The 15,010-nt window shown below is 35.9% G+C and overlaps 1 protein-coding gene across 2 annotated transcripts; it reads left to right on the plus strand.

The window, feature by feature from the left end:
• Positions 1–10,093: 10,093 nt before the first annotated feature.
• On the plus strand, positions 10,094–14,788 carry LOC145097426 (uncharacterized). 2 transcript variants are annotated; one of them, XM_079034983.1, is made up of 9 exons: positions 10,265–10,381; positions 10,585–10,643; positions 10,788–10,921; positions 11,019–11,076; positions 11,158–11,292; positions 11,653–12,255; positions 12,841–12,984; positions 13,278–13,406; positions 13,954–14,788. In XM_079034983.1, the coding sequence occupies exons 3-9, from the start codon at positions 10,809–10,811 to the stop codon at positions 14,521–14,523; spliced, it is 1,752 nt and encodes a 583-aa protein (XP_078891109.1). In that variant the 5' UTR covers positions 10,265–10,381; positions 10,585–10,643; positions 10,788–10,808; the 3' UTR covers positions 14,524–14,788. The 2 variants fall into 2 exon arrangements, with proteins under 2 accessions (XP_078891108.1, XP_078891109.1); XM_079034982.1 differs by lacking the exon at positions 10,585–10,643 and having other exon boundaries at positions 10,094–10,381.
• The last annotated feature ends 222 nt before the right edge of the window (positions 14,789–15,010 follow it).

Genomic DNA, 15,010 nt, shown 5'->3' on the forward strand with positions numbered 1-15,010 from the left:
AGTTGATATGATTTATGTGATCATATGTATAAGACCTTGGAGGGTTTCCATGGCATCTTTATATGTGTACATGTATGGTTATACGATTGATATGGTTTATATGATTATGTGGGGTATGCTCTGGGGAACTCACTAAGCTTCGTGCTTACAGTTATATTTATGGTTCCAGGTATCATTGTTTTGGAAAGGAAGGGCTCAGCTTGATCGCAACACACACACCCATGTTTTCTGCATTATGTGATTTTGGGATGAACTATGATAAATGTTTTGAATTAGCAATGTTTTTGGAATACTTGGATTAAAAGATATTTGTGTTTTGACCATAATAAAAATGAAAATTTTTACCCTTGATTTTTGGGTCGTTACAAATATATAGATTCATGAAAATTTGATCACCATGATGTGGTAATGGAACCATGCCACGGTCCTCGTCTATATCCCGTATTCTCCAAGTCACTCTTAACGATTGTGAAGTTTCGATTCACGTCATGGTGGTGTCACCATGTTGTGGTATTTGGGAATCATCATTTTCTCATAACACGAAAGTTGTCCGAAATTTTGTCTAATTTTTAGACCATCACTAATGAGGGGTCAAGCTATCCAAAAACATCCTTTTTGCGTCTTTTTAGCTCATTTCTCCTCCTTTTGCATTTCAACTCCCGTTTTAACTATAGTTGAACATTTCAAAGCATATTAAGTATCTTTTAGTTCTAAATAACATAAAAAGATATTATAAAATAATAAGAAAACATCATAAATATATGCATAAAATAGACATTATCAGGTTCTTATTTTGATGTTCATAGTTATAGGTTCAATAGAGAAAACATATATCTTGTTTTAGGTTGCATGCACACTTAAGAGTTTTAAGTTTGTTTTGTTATGCCTAAAACCCATCATGTACCTCATCCCATTCTTAGCCGATGTGCCAAGCGAAATTAGATTCTTCTGAATTTCTAGAACGTACCAACAATCTAACTTCCTGACCATGCCATCATGCATCTTGATCTGCACCATGTTGCTACCTTTGATACTGCTCACCCAATCATCATCCATCTTGACTGTGCCATCCCACTCTTTGAAGGAGTTGAACCAGTCACAATTATATGTCATGTGATAAGATGCTCCAAAATCCAAGACCCAAACATCAGCAGAACTTGAGGTGCTCACAATCAGTACATCACAATCGTCCCCTTCATTAGAACTTTCTTGAACCACATTAGCAGTGTTATTGCTGCTTGATTCAATCTTGGACCTCCCATTCTTCAGCTGCGGATAATTTCGTTTGAAGCGTCCCTTCTCCTTATAATTATAACACTTGGCATTCGATGAACCTTTAGACGTCGACTTAGAATGTAATCTCCCTCTGTTTCCCCCTTTTCTTTCTTCTATCCTCCCCCTCCCTGTAAACAAAGCGAAACTAGACACATCCTTTCCAACTGAAACTTTTCTTTTCAGTTCCGTGGACATCAAAGAGTCCTTCACATATTCACAATGATTGTTGTCCTACCACAGAGCATGGTATCAATGAAATTCTCATATGAGTTAGGAAGAGAACATAAGAGAATAAGAGCCTAGCCTTCATCTTCAATCTTCACATCAACCCCTTGTAGATCCAAGATGATGTGATTAAAGTTATACTGATGATCTTTCAATTGGGTACTTTCAGACATTTTGAGTGTGTACAACCTTTGCTTCTGATACAACCTATTAGTCAGTGAGTTGTCCTGGTACTTGTCATAAAGTTTATACCAGAGCCCATAAGCAGTTGTTTGATCCATGACCTCCCTCGGTACTTCATCTTCATCTGTCAAGCTCAATAGAATGGCATTATGTGCCTTCGTCAGAATGTCCACCTTCTTTTCATCCACCATGTCCTTTGGCACTTTTTCTTCTCCTTCCAGTTCCGCTGCACATCCTTGTTGAACCAGAAGAGCCTTCATCTTATCCTTCCACAATGTGAAGTCATTTGAACCATTAATTTTCTCTAAATCAAACTTGTGAGTAAACATCTTCAATCACAGGATTACAAACTGCAACTCTAATACCACTTGTTAGGAAGTAAAGTGGATAACTAGCAAAACTATAAGCACACAAGACACAATATTTACATGGGTTCGGTCAAGGTGACCTACGTCTACGGGCAGGAAGGGAGTATTTTTTATTTTTATTTTAGAGCTCTTAAACAGAGGGTGCAAGTACAATTTCACAGAGATTCGCCTATCACTCTAGAATTTAAGATACCAAATGACCTATCATGCATCCTTATTTATACTTGAGGGATCAAACCTAAAACCCTAATGGGCCAAGCCCATTGGCCCATAGGCCCATTATGACAACCCGAAAATCTTTGCATTGTAAGTTCAACCATTCAATCCAACAGTGTGTCAGACTCATTTCTACTATCTTTTAGCCTTGTTTAGAGTCTGTTTAAGGGTTTAAAGCTCAATACATTCAAGCATTGGGTATAGGATCGAGTTGCGTAAATTCTCCGCGTTGAAATCAAGCTGAACACTCCATGGGAGGGAGTGTACGGCGGTACACCCATGTTGGCCGTACACCCCCTCCATAAGTGTGATATCCCTTCATTCCTAAGTCATTTCCTCAGTTTCCAAGTCAAGAACATCGATTTCTCTCTCAACTAACATCGAGCTTCCACCCCGATATTCAAGAATGTAAGCCTTTCTTCCGTTTTGATTTGTTGTTATCCTTCTTCTCCTACTAACACCCTTTGATTTCATCCATGGAAATCATCTTTTGGCTAGATCTTCAAATCTTCATCCATTTCACCAAGAACACACACTTGTTCTTGGTGATTGTGAACCCTTTTGAGCCTCCAAATCGTAAGTACTCTTTCCCTATGCTTAGTACATGTTAGGAACACTTGATTAACACCCTAAAAATGACCAAAACTCAAGATCATAAGGAGTGTACAGCCATACACCCATGTGTGGCCGTACACCTCTCAAAATACCCCTAAAGGGCCTTCAAAATGCAAATATAGCTTCAAGACTTGATGATCAATAGTCCCACAAGCTTCCCTATCATCCAAGCAAACTTTTGTGCACTTGTTACCATGAGTGTACGGTCGTACACTCTCTGGACGTACACCCATGGCCGCACACTCCTCATTGTGGCCGTACACTCCCCTTAGATGAATCACATGTGATTCTAACACTTGGTCCAAGTGTTTCCTAGTCCCTAAAGGTGTTTCCTTGCATGTGGTTGCTTCTAAACACCATATTCATGCCAATATATGTCATTTAGGACTCGTATGTGTCTCGAGACTTCATTAGTGGAGCTTCTCATCCTTACGCGCTATTCGTTTGAATCACCCACATAAGGTGAGTTCATACCCCTACAATCAATCTTTTAAATTGTTTTAAATGCTTTTTTTTGGGGGGGGGGGGGGAGGGGGGGATACAAGTTGAACACAATTGATAATTGTGTAAATGTTTGATATAAACATCTTTCAAAGGTTGCTCATATTTTTATAAGTGATCAAAACATTTCAAAAATTCTTTTTTAAGTTATGTTACTTTATATCTTACAAAACTTTTTTTTTAAAGTACAATCATAACTTAGTAGATAAAATGAGTCTTTTCTTCAAGTCAGTATCAGTTCAAGTAAACATACTAGTAAACTATAATATGTATAGTTTAGGGGTTCAGTTCATACGATAACAAGTACTAAGAAGAGTATACTATAACAAGTATAGGGAGGAACACACTATAACAATAATAGACGAACAATTTAAGAATTACACACTTATACGATGTTCTTAGTACTCTAGGAAGACATCGTATCCTTAACTCATAGTTTGTAACAAATTAAGATGTTAATATATATTTCCAGGTTTGCGTTAACACCGGTACGATTTCACATACCATGGTTAGCAAGCACGAGGTGATAAAACATACTAATATATTTTTCCGGGTTTGCGTTAACACCAGTACGATTTCACGTACCAAGGTTAGAAGGCATGAGGTGATAAAACATACTAATATATCTTTCCGGGTTTACGTTAACACCAATACGATTTCATGTACCAGGGTTAGCAGGCACGAGGTGATAAAACATACTAATATATCTTTCTGGGTTTGCGTTAACACCAGTACGATTTCATGTACCAGGGTTAGCAGGCACGAGGTGATAAAACATACTAATATATCTTTCCGAGTTTGTGTTTACACCAATACGATTTCACGTACCAGAGTTAGCAGACACAAGGTGATAGCAATATATTGAATCGAAATTATTTATACAGAGTATCTTTGTAAAGTACCTGACAGTAATAAATAAAATACATAACTTATTCGTAACATGAAAGGGACCGATAATGCTAACTTTATGATTCTTTAGTGTATACATCAAGGATATATATTAATCGGGTCTAGGAGATATTAGGACGTGTTCTTTCTGCCTTACTTCCTGTTGCTTGTTTGGTTGTGGGCTTAAGGCAAATGCACCCAGTCTACTATCTATCCGATCTTAGTTATATATATATATATATATATATATATATATATATATATATATATATATATATATATTCCTTATACACCAAGTAATCATAAGGAGTACCAGGTCAGGTCATAGTAAACTAATTCAAATACATCGTTTTCTAGTACAAGAACATACTTTTCAGAAAAAGAACACGAAGTAGATGTCACACCCCCGAACCAGACGGCGGAAACGTCCGAGGGCTTGTGTGACTTAAATTGTATATCATCACAATGAATATACATGAATCATAACATAAACATCACCATGCATCAATATATTACAACTGGAATTGTTCACATCAAGTACATTGTTTTAACATTACAAATCCATGCATAAATTGTTTGATAGTTTTCATAAGCAAAACGCCCTAACATACTTGGTACTTATTCCTCGGCTTACCTGTTACCTGAGAATAGAAGTTATTTTGAAAAACGGTCAACATATGGAATGTTGGTGAGTTCATAAGTATGTTGTGATAAAATGATTTGTGTAGTTTGTAAAACCCAGAAAATCCGATATTTTCTGAAAAGACCATTGTTTAAAAAAAAAGTGTGAAGATCCATACATATATGCATGATGATTTCAAAAACAAAAAGACATGTATAATTGTAGGATTTGGTATTAAGCGTACAAGTGAAAATGTTGAACTTCCCAGGAAAACCTGATGTTTTCCAAATACATAAAATACAGTGATTTCTCAAATTGATATATCGCCACAATGAATGATTTTTGATTACTCTTCCTTGATTACTTGGATGGTTTTGGATTAATTAAAGGTTGTGAGTCGTTATAACCACTCATGATAATGACTAGTTATAACTCCAGACTACGAATGATCCTTAGAGGTGTCGTCCATTATCACTCACTTATGTCCAACCACCTTGATTACTCTCGATTATCAACCTGAATCTGTTTACTTTGATTACTCATAAGCCTAGCAAACGAGGAAAAGAGGAGTACAATTCCTGCTACTTTCGTGAGTTTACTATAGGCTGTCGGGGATGCAAAAGACTCGTTGATCCATCTTGCATTTGATTACTTTGACCTTACTGGCAATACTATTGGATCACTAGGGCCCAATAGCACTTGAGAGCCATTGAAGGTCCCTTTATATGGAATTGGGTCATAGAAGACCCAATAACATATAAACATTATCCCTTGGGCCCAAAGATCATGTTAATGGACTTGCAAGATCCAACAAGCATCATTTGAAACTTTCAAGCCCAAGTGTCGAATGTTTACTTGTCTTAGGTATCGTATATCTACTGGAGAGTTCGATTTAACGATTGTTGTTTTGTATCGACTTGAGACCGATCGATTTGTTTATAACGATATTTGGAGTTATACGTGTATTTATCTTTCGATTTTTGTAAACCATAAATTAGTATTTTTGACTCAATATTCTATAAATAAAATAATTGGTTTAAAAATAGTGGTTTGACCTTTTCAGCCTCTTTCTTTTGTAAAATAACAAATGTAGTCCTTAATATAAAAGAAAAATCATTTTAGGTCCTTAAAACATTTTCTTGACACTTTTGCATCGTAGATTTGTTGAAATGATATTTTTAACTTGAAACTTATTTTGTTAACAGTTTCAGCCCTTCCAGAATGATATTTTCCGGTTAAAGCCCAACTTTTTGCAATTTTTACACTTTTAGCCCAAAATCCAAAACCTTTACATTTTTGATCCTTTTTGGAAATGAAAACCATCTTTAACCCTTGGAATAGTTTTGTTACACTTTTTATCCCCTTTTTTGAAGAGTTTACTACTTCAGCCCTTTTAAATGTCATATTTTCGCAATTTTGGGCTTATTGGGCCGAAAGCCCAAAAATTTAGCCCATTAAGCTAATATTTACATTTTAAGTCCTTTGAAGATCATAATGTTCAGAAAAGCAATTATTGTAACTGTTTTGTCCCTTTATACCTTTAAGAAAATGTGAATTAGCAACTTTTAGCCCAACTTTTGTATATTTGACAATTTAAGCCTAAAAATGGGTTTTGTGGTGAAATATGTTTATCACAATCTTATAAGTTATTATTCTTGACTAGTTTAGTGTAAGATAAATTTGATCATGTTTGATTTCTTTCTTATGTCATAGATCTCGAGATTTCTTCCCTTTTTGTTTACATATTCCACACAAAAACACATAAAGTCACACATACATGCATAAAATCATACATAGCACACACATACACATAGATCTACACATTTTGCTTGTATTCCCCCCATAAAACTTATGAAAACCGAAAAGAGAGGGGTATGAAGCTCACCTTGAGTCGTGGGTTCGGTTTTTGAAGAGAGAAATGAAGAAGATTCGATTTACCAAGCCTTCTTGGAAGATTTCGAACTTAGAGGCTTCTAAGATGTGGATCATGAGTTTGAATAGATTAGGAAGAGGTTTTTGATGAAATGAAGTTGTTAGATCATAGATTAAACATTAACTTACCTTAGATGATGAATTTTGTGGAAAACCCCCCTTGAAAATCTCTTAAATCTTGAAAGTTTTGAAGGAGAAGTGAGAAGATGTTCTTGAAGACTTAGAGAGAGTTTTAAGTGTTTTGTGTGTGTGTGCTTTCCCTTGCTCTCGGCCGAGGATAGATAAGAGAGAGAAGAGAGAGTGTTGAGGTGACCATGCATGGAAACGTGAGGAGAGTGCATGGATACCCCATGTACAATTGTAAGGTGGCACCAAAAGTCAACTCCTCCCCTTTCTTTTGTAGTTGGGCCGAGAGAGAGTAGGAAGAATAGAATGTTTGGGCCTTTTGTGTTTAAACCTATATTGTGGAGCCCAAGTTAATGATTTTCGGCCCATTGGCCCTTTTAGGGTAATTCACGACCCAAAATTCATCAAAGTATGAGCTTTACGGCCCATTAGGGCTATTTAGTTTTATTATGGCCCAATAAGGTCCATTAGTGTATTTTATTTCATTCTAGGCCCAATATGGCCCAAAATGTTAAAATAAATGAAAGTGGGTCCAAATTAGAGCCCATATAAGAGTTCTAAGCCCAAAGTAGTCAAATTGGAAGTTTATTGGTCCATTAGGCCCAATAAGGAAATCCTAGTCCAAAATGGACTTAAACCAGGATTTTTTGGGGTTTCCAACCTTTTGTTGACTATTTGATGTGCTTTTATAAAGTGTTTGATGGAAGTTTTGTTGTTATTGAATAAGCATCATACATGCTTTCACATTTTTGGTTCACATTTGATATAATTTTTGTTGTTACAAACATCCAAATTTCTAGTTGTGACAGTAGACTAAACTACAAACTTATCAGTAAAAAGGGTTTAATCCATTTTATTAAACCAATATACTTAAAGGACCTTTAGTGGTTAATTCCATAATACCTTAGTTTATACATCAAATTTATATATAATTAATATCCGATAGACAGTTGGATGTGTGCTTTCCGCCTTACTTCCTGTTCCTTGTTTGGTTGTGGGCTTAGGGCAGATCCACACAATTATCTATCTGTTCGATATTAAATTATATATAGCTTGTATAAACTAAGTGATTATAGAAGGAACTATTGTGGTTACCATTTTTACTAAAGGAAATAAGGGTTTTCCTTAAGGAATGTTTTCATCAAATATAGAGGAACTATTACAGTTAACTCCGTGAGTACCAAGTAAATATGCCCGGGTTATATACAACGATGACCTAACAAACAATGGGAGGCGTGCCTTCCGCCTCATTTCTTGTTCCTTGTTTGGTTGTGGGCTTAGGGAAGACACACACAATCGATTGTTTGTTTACTCTAGGTTTTATATAACTTGTATCCACTTAGTACTCATAGAAAGGAATGTAAAGTCATTTTTACTTATCTTTCATCAAAGCAGGAAATATAGGATTTTCTGGAGGAACATGCGAACTTTTCTAAATAGAACTTACAACTTACTACAACTTTCTTACAACTTACATTACATCACTAAAATCTTATGAACTCACCAGCTTAAATGTTGATAAACTCTTTCAAAATACCTTGTATTCTCAGGAAACCATTAGACAGGTACGCGCACTGGGATTCAGAAGATGGAGCATAATAGCTTCATGTCTTTTTGGTTATTTACTTTGTAGTCTATGTTATGTGAACCACATACTTTTTAAACACTTTCTTTCTAATGAAATGGTTGCCTATTACTTTGATTACTATGATGCATGTCTTGTGATACTAAACATGACGTCCTCCACCTCAAAATGTTTCTGCCATTCCGGTTTTGGGGTGTGACATCCATGAAAGGTGTCAACCAATCACAATCCGCCATGCACCATCTTCTTGAACATTCTTACATGCCATACAACCCATGAGCATCAACAACACACATGATGGAGCACCTTGTGCCATAGTGGAGAATCATGATGTACAAGTGGCGCATCAAGAACACTAATAGCCCAACATCTATCATGGTGGCACAACATGGTGTAAACCTTGAGTAATACCAACTTTTGAGCTTCCTTGAACGATCTTGAGCATCATGGAGGACTTCATAACATACTTGGCTCATCAAGGACCAAGATGTTCCAACTTGTGCCATGATGGCCTAAAAAATGTATGGATGGAACATCATGCTTCAAGTGTGGCACAAGAACATCAAGATTGAAGCAACAACACCACCTCGGTGCAACAGGAACACACACGGCGCAAGAGCATACTCCATGGCATAACATGAGTACCCCATGGCGGAAGAGGATCCCATCATGGCGCAATAGGGAGTATAATGGTGCAAGAAGGAATGCCCTTGGCCCAACAACATCCTTCTTGGCTCATCCCTATAACATATGACGCAACAAGGTCCCTTTGTTGCTCCATATCACTCCCAAGTGCTCCAAACCTCTTCCAGGTTCTCCAGACCCCCTTCTGTATGATCTGTTCCTTTGGCACTTGATCTGTTCCTTTGTCAGATGATCCATTCCTTTCTCAGATGATCATTTCCTTTGTCACATGCTCCATGAACCCTAAATGCTCAATTAAGTTCCAAGTGCTCCAAATGCTCCATGAACATGATCCAAATGATCGAGTCACATTTAATAGTCACCTTAATGGTTAGTAATTTATAGCAATTCATCTTTATTTTTTCAAATTCTAACATTTGAATGTTTTTCCCCACTACCAGTAAAACCCATCAACTCGCTCTTTTTTCTCCCGTTAACCCTCATTCAAAACGTCATTTTTTAGTCAATTGAGCTTTTAAAAATATAGGTACAAAAGAGACGATATAAGGGCAATGAAGGGGAAATTTCTCGAGGTGAACCAATACGATGAAAGACGGTGGCAACACCGTTCTCCATTCTCCATTTTTGTTTTATGATCGAAGGAAAGAGAAACGCACCTCTAACTATGTGGGAAGAAAGAGGGACGAAGAGGATAAGGTGGTCGTCTCGTCTATGAATGGTGAATAAAAACATTATGAATGGGTAAAAATGTCATTTTACAATGCTTTAGTAGCATAATACTAACATATTTAGTAGGGGGACCAATATCGAAACAAAAGCCAAAGTTACCGACACATTTCCAAAAAAATGGAAGGTTGGATATTGGACCTTAGATGCATAGTTTAGGGACCATTTGTGTACAATTCACAATAGCAATAAAATGCAAAGATGGGGTTCGTTTCAAATGCATCCGATCAGAATCGGAAAAAAGAAAGCTCCTCAAACTCCATCGTTCCTTCTTTCCCCTTTCAATTCTCCGTAATCGCAGACAAACTCACTGCCGATTCGCTCACAATCCTCAACCCTATAAAAAGAAACTCCAAATTATCAAATTTCCCCCCTTTTACAACCCTAATTCACCTTACTTCTTACAATCTTGTATACATGGTTACTGATAGCTCCCCCAATTTCGACGATGGAGCTGACATTTTCTCTCCAATGGTACCGATTCCCCCTTTTCAATTTGGCTTTGATCTTCAATTTACATAGCGATATATGTTTCGGAAAGTGTAATCTTTCTGATCGGTTTATGATAATGACATATGTATGATCTTGATTCTTGATTTAGATTGTAAAATATTCCATTCCTGAGTGTGGAATAAAGCTCTATTTGTTTCTTTTATTCAATTTGATATTAATTGCAGCTAACGTTGAGTTTAATTCATCCCATCAGCACACACCTATTACTATAGTCGCAATCTAGGTAAACCAATAATTTCCTAGGATGAATTTCTTGAAAGCATTTGCAATATTAGCTGATGATTAGTGTGATTATGTGTAATCTTGATCAATTGCTGTTATCGCATCATTTAAAAGACGACTCGGGGACTTGTTCTTTTTCAAATAGGTGCCAAGTGAAAGTGATTCCATGGTGATAAAGAGAAAAGAAATGACAGGTCTTGAGCTCGAAGGGAGCAGAAGGAAGAAAAAGAAGAAGCAAAGTGGTACACCTCGTCCTGCTTGCTCTTGGGTACATTTTAGGTGATAAAAAAAATATAAATTTTCTTATTACTCATTTGCGTCTCCTTTTCATACATGGGTTAATTTTTTGATATACGTATTGTTAAAAATGTTCTAGCCGTGAATTCATCAAGGAGTACAGTGCTTCACATCCCGAATCTTCTGGTCTGAAAGTTGTAAGCATCTGATACGATAAAAAAAACCATTAAAAATTGTTAAATGGAGTTCATGTTGATGTTGATGTTATCTTCTTTCAGGCAACAAGAGCAGCTTCAGATGCATGGAAAGTGATGACTTTAGAAGAAAAGTCAAAATACACGAAACGTGCACGTGAAGTGTGGGATGACTACTTGAGTTCCGCACCTGCCCGTGAACCTAAACCGAGAAAACAGGTGACACCATCTTTTTAGACGTGTCTGTTTATGTCAGCAGCCTTGTGGGCCACTGTCTACCTGATTTATTACACAGTCTGATTATGTTAGCAACCTAGTAGGCCATTGTGTACTTGATTTATGTCAACAACGTAGTGGGCCATTGTGTACCTGATTTATTAATTATTAGTTTATTACAGTACTTTTGACAGTCTTTTTATGTCAGCAACCTAGTGGGCCACTGTGTACCTGATTGATGTCAACAACCTAATGGGCTATTGTGTACTTGATTTATTACAGATGCTTCTGACAGTCTGTTTATGTCAGCAATCTAGTGGGCCACTGTGTACCTGATTTATACATATTACATTTATCTTGCAGGCAAACTTAGTGACTCGGTGTTCTCCGGGACGGTTAGTCAACGTGTTGAAACACTTTACCGTTGACCAAAAAGAAGCGGTAAAAAGCATGGGATTCGGTAGTCTTCTTGACCTCAAATGTAGAACTTTGAGACGCAGTCTATGCCTATGGCTTCTAGAAAGATTCAACACAATACGACGTAGTTTAGAGATTTGTGGTGAAAGAATCCCATTATACCCTCACGATGTTGAACTTGTAATGGGATTACCAGCATCCGGAAAAGATGTGGTCAACTCGGGACCCGATGACTTAGTTGCAGAATTAAGACAAAAATATAACGCATCAAATCGAGGGATTTCGGTTAGGTTTCTTGAAGAAAGATTAGGGCAACCGGAAGCAGGAGATGATTTCAAAAGGGCGTTTCTTTTGTATGTTTTGGGTACCCTTTTGTGTCCAACTGCAAGATTAGATGTTAGCCCTTCGTTTCTTCATCTTTTGACTGATATGGATTGTATTCATGAGTATAATTGGGCAAAATTCTTGCTTGATCGGTTGGTTAGAGAGGTGTCAAGGTTTAGACAAGGGAAACAAAGAGCAGTTGGAGGGTGTCTTTTGTTTCTTCAGGTGAGTTTTTGAATATATATATATATATATACTAGTTGTGAAACCCGTATATTATACGGGTTAATTAAAACATAATGCTAAATAAGAACGATTAAATGAGAAATTTATTTGAATTTGAAATATGAAATAAGTGAAACTTATGAAAAAAAAAACATGCAAAAAATAAATTAATTAAAATTATGTGTTTAATTATTAGACCCGTGTACTAAATGAGTTATTATAATAAAATGTTAAATACAATGGTTTAAAGTGTAAATTTATTTGAAATTGAAATTGAAATTTCAAATTTCAAAATTGAAATTAATAGTTATTATAGTAGGTTTAATTTATGAAAACTAAATTAATGATATAGTGGAAATGAATAATGATGTAATTGACAAGTGGAAAATAAATATATTTCAAAATTATAACAAAATGACATGTGGCAAATTAAATAAGAGAATAACAAGTGGCAACAATATTTTCATTTATTAGGATATATATATATATATATATATATATATATATATATATATATATATATATATATATATATATATATATATATATATATGTGGGGTTTGAGATTTGTTGATATTTTTTCAGATTTTTTACTATGAGTGTGTTGCGATTGGAGGGAGTTGTGAACCAGGTCCTGTTGTTGTTCCATGCTTATCGTTGTGGACAGAGGAAGCTATTTCTGAGAGAGAGAAACAGGAGAAAGAGCTTGGTGGTTATGGATGTGGCGAGGTAAGTTTTTTTTTTTAGATTTAAATCCTTTTTTTTACATGGGTATACATGTACATATAGATATATGCGTATAATATACATATACATATGCAAATTTAAGAAAAGTTAATGTTTTTTGGACAATTGATGGAAATTAAATTCCAAAAAGAACATTTCTTACATGATATACCCTCTGTCCAAAATGTATTTGGTCTTTTGCAAGAAATCCAAGTACTATGGTTTTAAAAAAATCTTGATCAATTCAATTTTTTTGTTTACATCTGAAAATTTTAATATTTATTTTTCATTTGAAGGTGATATGCAAGGAGAGAGGTCTTGGATTGGGATTAATAAATGACAGGGATCATGTTGATGTCCTCCCATTAAGAGAAGTCGCTGTTAGAGTTAACCGTGGTACTCTTGTTCGACAAGAAGAAAATCTGGTAAAAAAATTACCATTTTTTTAAAATAACATTCTTTTTTGATATACAATTCCATCGTAACCGGAATCAAAGGTTCCCATCAGAATCGGAATCCAATATTCCAACTGGAATCGGAATCCAAGATTCCCACCGGAAATGGAATCCAAGATTCCCATCAGAATCGGAATCCAAGATTCTAACCGGAACCGGAACCGGAATCCAAGATTCCAACCGGAGTCGGAATCCAAGATTCCACCAGAATCAGAATCCAAGATTCCCACCGGAACTGGAATCCAAGATTCCTACTGGAATCGGAATCCAATAGTCCGACCGGAATAGGAATCCAATATTCCAAATGGTATTGGAATCCAAAATTCCAACGGAATCGGAATCCAAGATTCCCTCTGGAATCCAAGATTCCATTCCATGGTATGTTTGGTTACCTAATGGAAAGAATCCAATTCCGTCATCCTTTCCAGGGGAGGAGGGTGGAAGGAATTCAATTCAATTCAATTCGGTTCGTTTTTTTATTTTTTGTTAAAAGACGAAAATACCCTTGTGGCTGCAGGAAAACGTACCGTTTGCATACAAGAACGAGAACACGCCACCTGTCCGAATCGACAACTACACCTACAAAAACACACTAGAATACACACACACAAATCGCAACATATACGGATCCCAAACCACATGCCCTCTTCTAAACTGCAACTTCACAGGATTATTCACAGAGTTATCAAATCATTTCACCACCAAACATTGGGATTCCGGAAGGCGATTCCAGTATTCCTCCCCATTACCAGTGTCATTAGGAATGGATGAAACCTTCCTTGTTCTTCAAGCAGAAGAAGATGGAGCTCTTTTTTTACTCAATAAAGGAACCGAAAACATCGGACATACAGTTATGGTAACGTGTATTGGCCCGAGTCACAGTAATGAGCGATTCCATTACTGTCTTGTGTCGGAAAGAGGGAATAGCACATTGCGGTTGAAATCCTTCACACAGACTCTTCCTGGAAGGGTTGAAGGAATTCCACCTTCGGATTTTCTTTTGGTGCCTTTTGGGTATTTGAATTCGTCTGGGGAATTGAATTTGGAGGTTTGTATATGGAATCCTTCGGATTTAGCTGAAGTTTGATTAAAAGAAAGAAAAAAAAGTTATTTTTTCGAGAGGAATCGACTTTTTTAACCATTGTTTGAGGTTATGAAAGTTGGTTGCTCTGTTTTTTTTAATGGGATTTAGGAAGTGTATGTAGTAGGATATGAATATGATGGTGAAAGAATGTGGTTTCTTTTTATAAGTTTGAGGTTATTTTTGTTTATCTTATAGTAATAGAACATATATATAAGTGATGTAAGTTTTTTGAATATATAGATTTTAAAGCTTGCAATTTCTGATGATATGGTGGATATGTGACTTTGTAGGGTTTTTTATAATAGATATTTATGATTTTGTAAATGAAAATATAATTAAACTATTGTTATATTAACTATTAAGAAAGTGGATTTATAATTATTCTTGCATGCTCTTTCACAACAGCATAAACAGTGATCTTACTTAGAATTTACCGCAAAAAAGAAAGTGTTAATTTTTTTTTATTAATAATAGCAAAAAACTTGATACT

This window comes from Lactuca serriola, chromosome 4 (genome assembly GCF_051521515.1).
Source record: "Lactuca serriola cultivar US96UC23 chromosome 4, Lser_US96UC23_V15, whole genome shotgun sequence".
Lineage (NCBI taxonomy): Eukaryota > Viridiplantae > Streptophyta > Magnoliopsida > Asterales > Asteraceae > Lactuca > Lactuca serriola.

What these genes read in the sequence shown, in the direction of transcription:
- LOC145097426 (XM_079034982.1), top strand. Translation starts at nt 10,109, where the DNA reads ATGGGGTTCGTTTCAAATGCATCCGATCAGAATCGGAAAAAAGAAAGC. An exon ending in AATCTTCTGGTCTGAAAGTT is followed by an intron (nt 11,077 to 11,157) that starts GTAAGCATCTGA and finishes ATCTTCTTTCAG; the next exon opens with GCAACAAGAGCAGCTTCAGA. An exon ending in GTGGTTATGGATGTGGCGAG is followed by an intron (nt 12,985 to 13,277) that starts GTAAGTTTTTTT and finishes TTTCATTTGAAG; the next exon opens with GTGATATGCAAGGAGAGAGG.